This window comes from Aulonocara sp. 'chitande type north' Nkhata Bay, linkage group LG3 (genome assembly GCF_057382095.1).
Source record: "Aulonocara sp. 'chitande type north' Nkhata Bay isolate Kocher_YH1m ecotype deep benthic linkage group LG3, A_spYH_male_GT1.1, whole genome shotgun sequence".
NCBI classification, from domain to species: Eukaryota; Metazoa; Chordata; class Actinopteri; order Cichliformes; family Cichlidae; genus Aulonocara; species Aulonocara sp. 'chitande type north' Nkhata Bay.
The window spans coordinates 66704560-66717004 of record NC_141346.1 but is presented as its reverse complement, the minus strand read 5'-3'; the positions used below and the strand labels follow the sequence as shown (position 1 = coordinate 66717004).

Sequence of the window (12445 nt, the reverse complement as noted above, 5' to 3'; positions counted from 1 at the left end):
AGACAGCAGTCCAACACAAACATACACACATCATCCAAAACACAGTCCAACATCCAAATCTCCTCCACTGCCAGCATGAATGATGGGAAAGAGAAGGAGGAACACTCTGACATTCAGGGTTAGAATGAGTTTCATGAAGCAGGCTGTGAAGATCAAAGCTGCATTAGAAAGCTTACATGAATGAATGAGTGGATAGAAGTGGACAGAGATCATCTGAAGCACTTCAAAGGCTTTAAATCAGCACATTTCTCTTTATTCTTTATCAACTCTGTTAGTTTCTCTCAGTTTTCTGTGGAATGAAGCTAACAGCAGGCTAATAAGATGCTGACCAATAGGTTTATATTAAAGGTTGTAATTTGTATATGAAAAAGTGCTTTGGCTCAGCAGGGATCAGCTTACAGGTAGAATACAGCTGCTGGATGGGATTAGCATGTCATAGCTATCTACCAAACTGCTAACTGGGGGGTTTCAGGCCATCTATGGATCATTTTTGCTAACTGTTTATTCAGCTTAGGCTCACAGGGCTGCAGCCTGTGCCCTAGCTGTCACAGGGCAAGAGGCGTGGTCCACCTGCACAGGTGAGCAGTCCATCACAGGGCCAGCAGAGAGAGACAGAGAAGCACTCTCTCACATCCACACCTACAGCCAATTTAGAAGCACCAATGAACCTAAGCAGCATTTCATTGGACTGTGGGAGAACATCCAACCTCCACAGAAAGGCCAACAAGCTTCAACCTACAACCTTCTTGCTTTAAGGCACTAGTGCTAACCACCTTTCCCCATTTCAGCCCAAATCAGAATCATAATCAGAATCAGAATCAGAAAGGGTTTTATTGCCAAATGTTGAGCAGGTTTACAACATTAGGAAATTGCTGCGGTGCTTCAGTGCAAACATAGTGTCATAAATAGCACTTAAATAGACATGAAAAAAATAAAAGTAGGAATAAGAATTAAAAGTGCTACGTAGAAAGATATATACATGAGATATACATGAGATATATACATGAGAATAAGAATTAAGAGCGCTACGTAGAAAGATATATACATGAGTGCAGGTGGTGATCAGTGCCAAACATGGAATGATGCAGTGAACACAGCGTAGGGTCATGTGTTAGTGGTGGGAACAGTCATACGGTTATTGTTCATGTGTCCAACAGCAGAGGGGAAGAAACTGTTCTTATGGCGAGAGGTTCTGGTGCGAATGGACCGGAGCCTCCTGCCTGAGGGGAGCAGGTCAAACAGACTGTGTCCAGGGTGAGAAGGGTCAGCTGAGATCCGAGCTGCACGCCACAATGTCCTGGAGGTGTACAGGTCCTGCAGAGATGGGAGTCTGCAGCCAATCACCTTCTCAGCAGAGCGCACAACACGCTGCAGTCTCTGTTTGTCCCTGATAGTGGCTCCAGCGTACCACACGGTGATGGAGGAGGTGAGGATGGACTCGATGATTGCAGTGTAGAACTGCATCATCGTCCGTGTTGGCAGGCTGAATTTCTTCAGCTGCCTCAGGAAGTACATCCTCTGCTGGGCTTTCTTGGAGGTGATGGTGGGCTCCCACTTCAGGTCCTGGGTGATGGTGGTACCCAGGAAGCGGAATGAGTCCACAGAGGTGATGGGGGTGTCAGTCAGGATGATGGGGGGGAGTGGGGCTGTGTGCTTCCTGAAGTCCACAATAATCTCCACTGTCTTCTGGGCATTCAGCACCAGGTTGTTGTGGCTGCACCAGGACACCAGACGTTCAACCTCCCTCCTGTAGGCAGACTCATCCCCGTCCGAGATGAGCCCAATAACGGTGGTGTCATCTGCAAACTTGATTAGCTTGACAGACTGGTGGGTGGAGGTGCAGCAGTTGGTGTACAGGGAGAAGAGCAGAGGAGAAAGAACACAGCCCTGAGGGGAGCCGGTGCTGATGGTCCGGGAGTCCGAGACATTCTTTCCCAGCCTCACATGCTGCTTCCTGTCCGTCAGGAAGTCAGTGATCCACCGGCAGATGGGATCAGGCACATTCATCTGGGAAAGCTTGCCTCGGAGATGGTCTGGAAGGATGGTGTTGAAGGCAGAGCTGAAGTCCACAAACAGGATCCTGGCGTAGGTTCCTGGGGAGTCCAGATGCTGCAGGATGAAGTGTAGGGCCATGTTGATGGCGTCGTCTACAGACCTGTTGGCTCTATATGCAAACTGCAGGGGGTCCAGGAGGGGGGCCGTGAGGGTCTTGAGATGGGAGAGAACTAGGCGCTCAAATGACTTCATGACCACAGATGTCAGAGCCACAGGTCTGTAGTCATTTAATCCAGTGATCCTAGGTTTCTTGGGGACAGGGATTATGGTAGAGGACTTGAAGCAGGCAGGCACATGACATGCCTGCAGTGAGGAGTTGAAAATGCCAGAAAACACTGGGGCCAGCTCGTTTGCACAGTGTCTGAGGGTGGCAGGAGACACGCCGTCTGGGCCGGGAGCTTTCCGAGCATTCAGATTCTTAAACTGCTTCCTCACATCTGCTTCATGAATATGAAGAGTTGTGGTGGGAGGAGGTGGTGTGAAATCCTCTTTTGTGTGGGGTGAGGAGGGGGGTGTTGTAGGTGAACAGTTTGAAGGTGGTGATGGCCCTATGGAGGGGGGAGAGGTGGGGGAATTAGTGTCCAAAGTGCCTCTATTGTTGGGGCCGTTGGAGGTGTGAAGGCTGCCTGATGGCTCGTCAAAACGGCAGTAGAAGTCGTTAAGGGTGTTGGCTAAGAGCAAGTCATCAGTGGAGTGGGGGGTTTTAGGCTTGTAGTTGGTGATATTCCTAAAACCTTTCCACACAGAGGCCGAGTCATTCTCTGAGATCTGCTGCTGCATCTTCTCAGAGTGCTGAGGTTTAGCAATGTCCACTTCTTTAGTGAACCTGTACTTGGCCTCTCTGTAGCAGTCCCTGTCTCCGCTTCTGAACGCCTTTCTCTTTTCCAGCCACAGCTTTTTGAGTTTAGGAGTAAACCAGGGTTTGTCATTGTTATAACTCACCCTGGTGCGTGATGGCACAATGCTGTCCTCACAGAAGTGGATATAGGAGGTGACAGTGTCCGTAAACTCGTCCAAGCTGTTAGAAGCAGCCTTCATTGTGTCCCAGTCTGTAGACTCCAAACACGTGCGAAGCTCCTCCACAGCCTCGTTGCTCCACAGTTTTTTAGTCCTCACGACAGGTTTGGAGAGCTTCAGCCTCTGTCTGTACGCGGGGATTAGGTGGATCATGACGTGATCAGAAAGTGCGAGTGAAGCGCGGGGCACCGCGCGATAGGCCCCGCTGATCGTGCTGTAGCAGTGGTCCAGTGTCATCTCCTCTCTGGTCGGGCATTTAATATAATGCTTATATTTCGGAAGCTCATGGCTCAGATTGGCTTTGTTAAAGTCCCCAAGAGCAATGATGAGAGAGTCCGGGAATGTCCGCTCCATGTGGAGAATCTGCTCCGCGAGTGCGCACTGAGCTGCCTGCGCATCCGCGTCTGGCGGGATGTAAACAGCGGCCAGGATGAATGAAGCAAACTCCCGCGGAGAATAAAACGGTTTGCAGTGAATAAAAAGATATTCCAGAGAGGAAGAGCAGTGCTGAGCAATCACTGTCACATCTGTGCACCAGCCACTATTGATGTAGAAGCAGACACCTCCACCTTTGGACTTACCGGAAAGAGCGGCCTGCTGGTCCGCACGCAGCAGATGGAAGCCCTCCAGCTTGAGCGCGCAGTCTGGGATGTCCTCACAGAGCCACGTCTCCGTAAAACATAAGACACAGGAGGAGGCAAAGTCTCTGTTCATGCTTCTCATCAGGGCCAGTTCGTCAATCTTATTCCCGAGTGAGCGTACATTAGAAAGGAAGATCCCAGGAAGAGCAGTTCGCAGTCCGCGTCTCCTCAAACGCACGAGTACGCCGGTTCGCTTCCCTCTCTTTCGGCGTCTCGCTTTCCTGGTCAGAGTCTGCAGTAAATCTGCCGCAGATGTGACAAATATTGGAAATAAATCCACAGGCGTTGTAGTCCTGTAGTTAAGGAGCTCTTCTCTGGTGTAAGAGTATCCAGAGGAGTGCCCAGACACAGAAGAAATGCACAAAAACAAAACAAAAGTAACGCACTGAAGCACCAGGGCATCCATATGCGGCACCATCTTGGTATAATAAGATGGCACCGCATCCTCCTGTATCTTCCCGTTTCTGACTCCAGGCCAGCTCCACTAACACTTTCTCATCAGACACTTCCACCTAGTGGAGGAAGTCTTAGTTCTATTTGAAGCTTCAGATTACACTTAGTTCCTTTACAAAGAGGTGGAGGTGGTGGGGCCACAGCACCATCATCACTGAGTGCCATAGGACACTTAACCTTTGTTTCCATATGCTGGGAACTTCCTGTTGTTCCAAGGAGGACTGGAAAATGTGTGAAAATCTCCCAGTCAGTTCCTCACAGCACACTTCAATCATTTCCCCCCCACAGCATCAGGACCAGTGTCATGAATCGCTGTGCGGCAGGCAGGAGATGTGGACCCAAAATGCAAGACTCACAGACTCAGGGGAAGAACTCAAAAACCACAGTTTTATTTGCTGGTAGGACAAACATACAAACTAAACTAAACTAAACTGGGAAACAACAAACTAAGAACTCACAGAGCGACACAGGGAGATCCACACAGCATGAGGGACGACGCGACACTGACTCAGAGAAACACAGGGTTTAAATACACTGGGGAGTAACGAGGGGAATGAGACACAGGAGGGCACAGCTGGGAGAAATCAGGACTGACGAGACAAGCAAAGCAGGACACATTCACATAAGACATGGACCTTCAAAGTAAAACAGAAAGTATCACACAGAGACGCGAACTTGACACAGTGGAAACAGCAACTAAGAAAGATACAGACATAAACCATAAGGCAGAGGACTCTAAGAACCGAGAGACACAGAGGGGAACTCAAACATGCAGACACAGACTTACACAGAACAGAGGGGACACAGAGAAACATGAAGGGCAAGGGATCGAAACCAGAAACCATAGAATAACTCACACAAGTACAATAATACAAACATCACAAAGAACTAAAAACGCTGGGTCAGGAAACCCAGGACCGTGACAACCAGGGCTTTTTCTCTCTTTGGTCCCACTAAGAGATTTCCACACAAACACCTCATCAGTGGGACTCTCAGAGCTACCAGCCCTTTGCTACAATCACAAAGCTCTTCATTGAAATCAATGATATCAAAGCTGGAATCAAATGAGTCCAAGTCTTCTGCTGATTCAGCATCACATTCATCTTTGCTCCTTGTTCTGCATCCCCACCATGGACTTCATTCCTGTCCAAGCCAGCCTTGAGTGTCCTTTATTCAGCTCATCCTCTGCTTTACTTTTACACCTGATTTTAGCTGCTTTATCTCTCTTTCAACAAGTTTCTGTGCCTCAATCTTTTTCTTCTCTCCCTCATAACAAGACAGCTTCTTCTGCCTGAGAACATGTTGGAGTGATTTACTAATCCAGGGCTGCTTATTGGGGAAAATACTTCCTGTTTCCAAAGTAATCCCCATTTTCCCCAGAAAGAAATGTCAGTAGAAATCGATGATCTAAGTGAGAACATGAGCCTTTAAAACGTCCCAGTGGGTGCAGTCAAAGCAGTCCCTCAGTCCCAGTATAGAGTCTTTGGTCCAGACTGGAACAACTGTGTGCCCAGTTTGAGCTCTCTTCAGTCCTGTGACCTGACAGACCCAGAGGGGCCATCACATCACATTTAAAAGCTCCCCTAATGGAGCCACAACACATGTCCAACACTTAGTCTGTCTTGTTGGACCAACTGGAAGAAATGATTCAAGGACTTAGTCACAGAACAGAGATTCAAATCTCCAAAATCCAACTGGCTGCATCAGGACATATAGTCTGAAACTCTGCACAGTTTCCTGTTTGAAGCTGCTTCCTGTTGGCTTCAGCTGTTTGGAGTTTCCATTTTCTAAACTTCTACATTCTGAACCTTCTTCAGCTCTGAACAGATGATGAAACACTGAATGATTTCAAGCTCACACTTTGTCTAATAAACTTACATCTTTCATTCTTTATACAGATTGAGGAGCTGTGGTTTGTCAGAGATCAGCTGTGATTATCTGGCAGCAGCACTGAAGTCCAACCCCTCCCATCTGAGAGAGCTGGACCTGAGAGGAAACTACCTGAAGTATCCAGATGTGAAGCAGCTGTCTGATCTTCAGCAGAGTCCAGACTACAGACTGGAGACTCTGAGGTCGGTAGAGTGATGGAGTGAGTGGGTGGTGCTGTCAGCAGTATTGTACTAAACACAGTCAGTATGAAACAAAGATCCAGTGTTTCCTGTAAAGCTGCAGCTTCTCAGTGAAGCTGTGAGAGGAGAATGGTGACAGGCTTCAGGATTGGACACAAACACTTCCTGTTTCTGACCTTTATGGTCACCATAGTAACGGCTGACAGGCTCTGATCAAACGCTGTCAACAGCCAATCAGCTCTCTGAACAAAGCAGCACGCAGACCAATGACTGCATTCATTTCCAAGTTTAAAGCAGTGAAGAACACAGTCTGTAGGTGAGGAAGAATTTAGTGAGAGCAGATGTTTGGATGGAATTCCTCCAGTTAACAGCTGGAACCGTCCATCTGGATTGTTGGGCTTGTTGTTGGGGTTCCTACAGAGCTCAGAGTGGACACACCAAGGTTCTTCTAATGAATGAAAGTCCAAACTCAAACTAGGAGGGAAAAACATTTTCATCAACTTCAATAAAAATCTAAAATTAGAAAAAGTGAAGCAACAATGAGTCCTAGTACAGTCCCAGCACTGAAGTCCCTGCTGCTCTTTATACTGGATGTGCTGCATCACTGACTGACAGCTGATGAAGAGTCTCTGGAAACACTCGTTTATCTCCTCTGCTCTTCCTTCTTCTCTCTGCAGGTGGAGGCAATGATGGTAAACAGGACGGTGTGTGTGCTGAGAGAGGAGGAGCTGTGTCCTGATGATCCAGAGAGGTTGAAGCAGCAGCAGCTTGTGTGTAGAGACGCTCTGACTGGGCCATGTTACTGGGAGGTGGAGAGGAGAGCTTCATCCAGCAGTGACTGACAGAGGAATGAGAAGACGTGCAGATGACTGTCAGTGCTGCAGAGTGAACTGCTCTGAGAACAGCTCCACTGTCAGACACAATGTAGAGTCCAGCATCATCCCTGTGTGTCCCTCTGGATCTGACAGAGGATCATCAGTGTATCTGGACTGCTCTGCTGCTGCTCTGTCCTTCTACAGTCTCTGCACAGTCTCTGTCTGACTCTGGCTTCAGACCCTCCTGGATCAAACTCACCTGGAAAGACTTTCAAACATCACTCAATAGATTTGAATACAGAATATATTTGATGTATACTGTAGATGTACTGTAGAGTTGCAGTTTGTCACTTGTAAATACAGTCGGTGAGCAGCTGTGAGCTGAAAGATCTTTCTAGAAACACGAAATGTTTTCACTCTTCTGTTGCTTTTTCATATATTTCCACAACATTAATATTGATCCCACCTGTCTCACCTGTTTCATGCTTTTATACATAATAACAGGACACGTGTGATCTGAGAGCTGCTGTGGTTGCTGTGCTGCACGTCTTCATTTAGATAACAGAGACATCTAGTGGTTCAGAGGGAGAACTGCAGGAGGTGGAGCTGTGTTTTAGCATGGAAAACTTTTTATCTTTTAGGCGCAGATACAGATATGACAAATATCAGTGTAAGATACAAAAGGTCACATCAGTCAGCAGAGGGAACAGTGATCACACAGCAATGTAAGAATAGAAACATAACAGTGAATCTGGACATGTATACAGATGGAAGCAAACAAACAGGATGTAACACTACATTAAAGCCACAAATGGGAAGAAAACAAAGGCAAAGGAAAATATATTTGATCTCAGGAATCCAAATCAGATGCTTTAGAGCAGGGGTCGGCAACCCTGGAGGATTTGAGGAGGATTTGAAAATAAGTAATCAGTAAAGTAGCGGGATTACTTTTTTGTGGAAGTAATCAGTAATTAGTCACTGATTACTTTTTTCAAGTAACTTGACCAACACTGGTCACTGTATTAACAAACATGCCATTTTGGCCCAGTTTATTTTTCTTATCATTGTTGTGAGGAGACCATAAATAGCATTTGTATTTTCTGCTGTACAGTTCATTTGCTGTTATGGATAAAAAGTCTTTTTTTGTTTCAAAATAGCTGATAACTATTCGCTGATAGCTGCAAACATCTGCGCACAAATATAATCCTATAAAGTGGTTCTATATAGTGTGTAATTTATTGCTAATGCAATCATATGGCACATTGACTTCTGAGGATTTTAGATGCACTCATCATCAGAAAGGTTGCCGACCTAAACCAGGGGGTTTAGAGCATCATAGAGTTTTTGTGGTTTGTTTTCTTTAAGTCATTTCACAGATTTTCTCTATAATTTCAATTCCTTGAATAAAACAACAAACTTAGGGGATGATTTTGTAATCCGACTTTATGTAGGAAAGATTTGACTAAACATAAAACAATCTTCCAACTCAGTCGTCATTCTTATCTTGTGAAATCAAACCAAATGTTCTGTTGTCTCTAAATCAGGGATTGATGAAATCTTTGGTTGCATCCATTTATGAACATGTTCTCATTCATATTAAATCGTATTCTAAGTCCTTCTTTAGAGGGATAAATGTCATTCATTATCTTCAAATGTGTTTCTGTTGTTTTGGGGGGAAGTTTGAAGTCCATTGTTCAAAGTCTGTTAATGAAACTTTATGAAGTTTATGTAGGATGTTTTTCCTATTTTGTATTTGTTTGAATTATGATGTATTTCTGACTCTTCCTGCCATGATGCCAGGTCTCTCTTGAAAACAACATTTTTAATCTCAATTAAATTTTCACCTGGAGAAATAAAGATGATAATAATAATTTTGTCTTCAGGGAATCATTTCTCTGTAAAACAGCTTCTTCTGAAACTCTTGTTACATTTCTTGTTTATTGTTTGCTGGTTGTAGAAAAATGTCATCGTCTCTGTGTGAACTTAAACTCTACATGTGGTGTCAGCTATAAACCAGCTCTAGAGTCTAATAACGATGCTTTTATTATTGTCTGGTATCCAACCTAACCCTGGGCCTCTGGCTGAATGTGAAACACCAGCAGATGTTAAAAACTGTCTGGGTTACACGTGCATCACGTCGTGTGCTTCCTGACATGGATATGATTGGAATCTGGGCCTGTTCAAGCGGTGCTGGTATCATTGTTGTTTCTGAGACTTTCCAAATCTTTACTGGATAAAAACGTAGCAACTGATGGATTTAACATTTAGCACTCAGACTGTCCCAGAAAAGGCGGAGGTCTGGAAGTTTATGTGAAGGTCTGTCTTGCTGCTCAAGTCTTGTTCTCTCCATCTGCACCTCAGCCATTTGAAATCTTGGCCTTAACTATTGATCTGTTTGGAAATCAGACTGTTGTTGGCTGCTATCAGCCTCCACCTGCTTCCCCCAGCACATCACCGTCTCTGGTTCAACTTTTATCTGAGCTGCATTTTAATGACGTCTTTCAGATGGATGATTTTCATTGGGACTGGCTTTCTTCTGTGTCTGATGAGTTTAAGGCACGCTGCTTGTTTTTAAAACTGACTCAAATTATTTAAAGCCTCACACGCCTTGATCCTAAACACCCAGATAAATCTGCTCTTATTGACCTTTTTTAACTAATATGCTGCGTAAGTTTTCCACATCTGCAGTTTTTGCCAACGACCTGAGTGATCACTGCATAGTTGGTGCTGTGAGAAACACTAAAATCTCACGCTCCGAGCCCCGCATCAGTTTGAACTGGGGTCGTATTAAACAGGCTGACAATGTCAGTTTGGGAACATTTACAGGAGAGTTGTGTCTACTTTGTGGACAGACACGCCCCTTTTTGCCAGGTCAGGGTGAAAGGTCGGGACAGGCCTGGTTTGGTTCAGTACCGGCCGATCTCCTACATGAGAGAAACCAGGCCTGGGCAGGAAGTCTGGCTCGGATGCTGATTGGCTACGTTTTCATTAGCTGTGTAATTGGATTACTGCCTCCATCATCAAGATCCAATGTAACTATTTTTTACTTTAACGACTGACAGTCCAAACGACCGTAGGAGGTTTTGGCAAACTATAAAGTGTCTCTGCCAGCTGTGACTCCTCAGAGCTTCCTCCTCACTTAAATATCGACTCCACTCCTGTGTCAGACAAAACTGAAATGTTGCTTTAACAAACACTTTGTTGCTTCTTGTTCTTTGTTCAGCACAGTATCTGATGGTAAACCTCTTGCACACAACTCTGCTCGTAGTTCCTGCTTACTGATACCTTTTCCTTCACACCTGTCACAGTAGAAGAGGTTTGTAAGGCTTTGAACAGCCCCAACACCAGAAACTCGTCCTCACAATCGTTCTCCTTCCTTCTTGCACTTGGCTGCAAATATCATAGCTGAGCCAGTGTCTTATATTTTTAATCTTTCTCTACAACAGAAGGCTTTACCACAGATGTGGAAGTGTGCCTCTGTACTCCCCCACTGAAAGCTGGTGATTCTTCAACAGTTAGTAATTACAGGCCAATTTCCAAACTCTGTGTCTTATCTAAGGTTCTTCAAAGGCTGGTAAATAATCAACTTCAAAGTTATCTGGATGAAAATAGGATTTTATCTCCCTTCCAGTCTGGTTTTAGGAAACTGCACAGTACTGGAACTGCTTCGATAAAAGTTCTCAAAGACGTCTATGAAGCGCTGGATGCAAAGAACTACTGTGCAGCTCTTTTTATTGATCTATCAAAGTCTTTGACACTGTCGACCACAACAAAAACTCTTCTGGCACAACTTCACCTACTTCCAAGCTGCGTGGAGAGGATGAGGATCTAACAGCACAGGAACTCCAGCAACACTCAGCAGCAGCTGCTCCCAGTCCCTTGGTTTATGAGCTGAGCTGCTGACCACAGCATTTTATGTCATAGATTACTGGAAATAGGCCTTTCAAACCGAGCAGCTGGCTGCTTCTCTAATGTTCTTTTGGACATCAGCAGTGCGTTCAGCTCAAAGTATTTCTATTGAAACTGTGGCCTCGTACACATACCTCGGTATTGTGGTTGATGACAGTCGTTCCTATAAGCCACACATTGAACATCTAATAAAGACACTGAGGCTGAAGTTGGGCTTCTCTTCCAGGAACAGATCATGTTTCACAGGAAAAAGCTTGTTGCTGCCACCTTTTCTTTACCTGCCCTGGATTACAGTGACATGATTTATATGAATGACTCTGCTCGCTCTCTTCATCTGTTGGATTTTGTCCATCATGGGGCATTAAGATTTATAACTGTCTGTAAACCTTTAACACATCACTGTACTCTGTGTTCTCTGGTTAACTGGTCCTCATTGGTCTTACACAGGATGGTCCATTAGTATCATTTTATCGATCAATCTGTTTCTGGGTTACTGCCTCCTATTTATCAGAGTACATGTTAGGCAAACAGTTTAGTCACAGCCTGCAGTCTCAGGACATCATTACATCCACTGTTCCATCAGTTCATGCAGAGCTTGGGAAGAAGGCGTTCTCCTTTTCTGCTCCGTCTTCATGGAAAACATAACCGAAAGATTTAAGGCTCTCCGTTGATTTCACTTGCAGACTTCAAAAGACGTACACATGTTTTGGTGAAACCATCTCTGGGAACTTGTTCTCGTTTTTAATGTGACTGAGTACATTACACAAACTTTTCTTTTATTGTTGTAATTTTAATATGTTTGTCTGGAACAGGTCTCTCTTGTAAATGAGACATTGAGTCTCAATGAGCCGACCTGTATAAATAAAGCTTCAATTACAAAGTCCTTTGTTTAAAAGTTCCTTCAGCTGCCAGTGGGACGTGCTGTGGCTCTATCGGTTTCTGAGCCTTTATATTGTTAGTTAGAAACTACAAATATAATGGCTCACTGTATTTCAGAATCAGAGAAACTTTATTAATCCAGGAGGGAAACTGAGTTGTCATAGCAGCAAATATACAAGAAACAACAAGCACTCATATAAAGTGAGTGTAGAAACAGTTATGATAGATAAATATTCAGATAAATAATATCAATATATAATATAAATAATCTATAATCCAGTTTTGAGTTCCCTCCCCAGACGCCTTAACGCCCACTCACATCCTGGGCCATCTGACCTCAGGAAATCACATGATAGGGTGGGGCCAGGTTTCACAATGAGCTCACCCGAAACCCTGGCTGATTAGGACCCCCACCCACTTTCACACCTTGGCTCATGTGATTACGTAGAGGATCATCAGGGGGTCCTTTGTCCCTCTTTGGGGGGAAACTCCCACTGGGTTTAAATCTGGGACTCCCCACCAACTGACCCTTAGAACTGAAGAAGCTTCTCAGATGAGAGGTGAAACGTCTTCAAGCAACTCAAAGAAGTCCAGATGCTTTTCTTTG

General features: G+C 44.9%; 1 protein-coding gene across 1 annotated transcript in view; it reads left to right on the top strand.

Annotated features, from left to right (window-relative positions):
• The window catches only part of LOC147336683 (NACHT, LRR and PYD domains-containing protein 12-like), a 206880-nt gene extending 197878 nt beyond the window's left edge, over window positions 1-9002 (top strand). The window contains exons 11-12 of the mRNA XM_086285538.1: window positions 6065-6238; window positions 6913-9002. Of these exons, the coding sequence (XP_086141664.1) occupies window positions 6065-6238; window positions 6913-6925 (187 nt within the window). The 3' untranslated portion in view covers window positions 6926-9002. The remainder of the gene's footprint in view (window positions 1-6064; window positions 6239-6912) is intronic.
• The last annotated feature ends 3443 nt before the right edge of the window (window positions 9003-12445 follow it).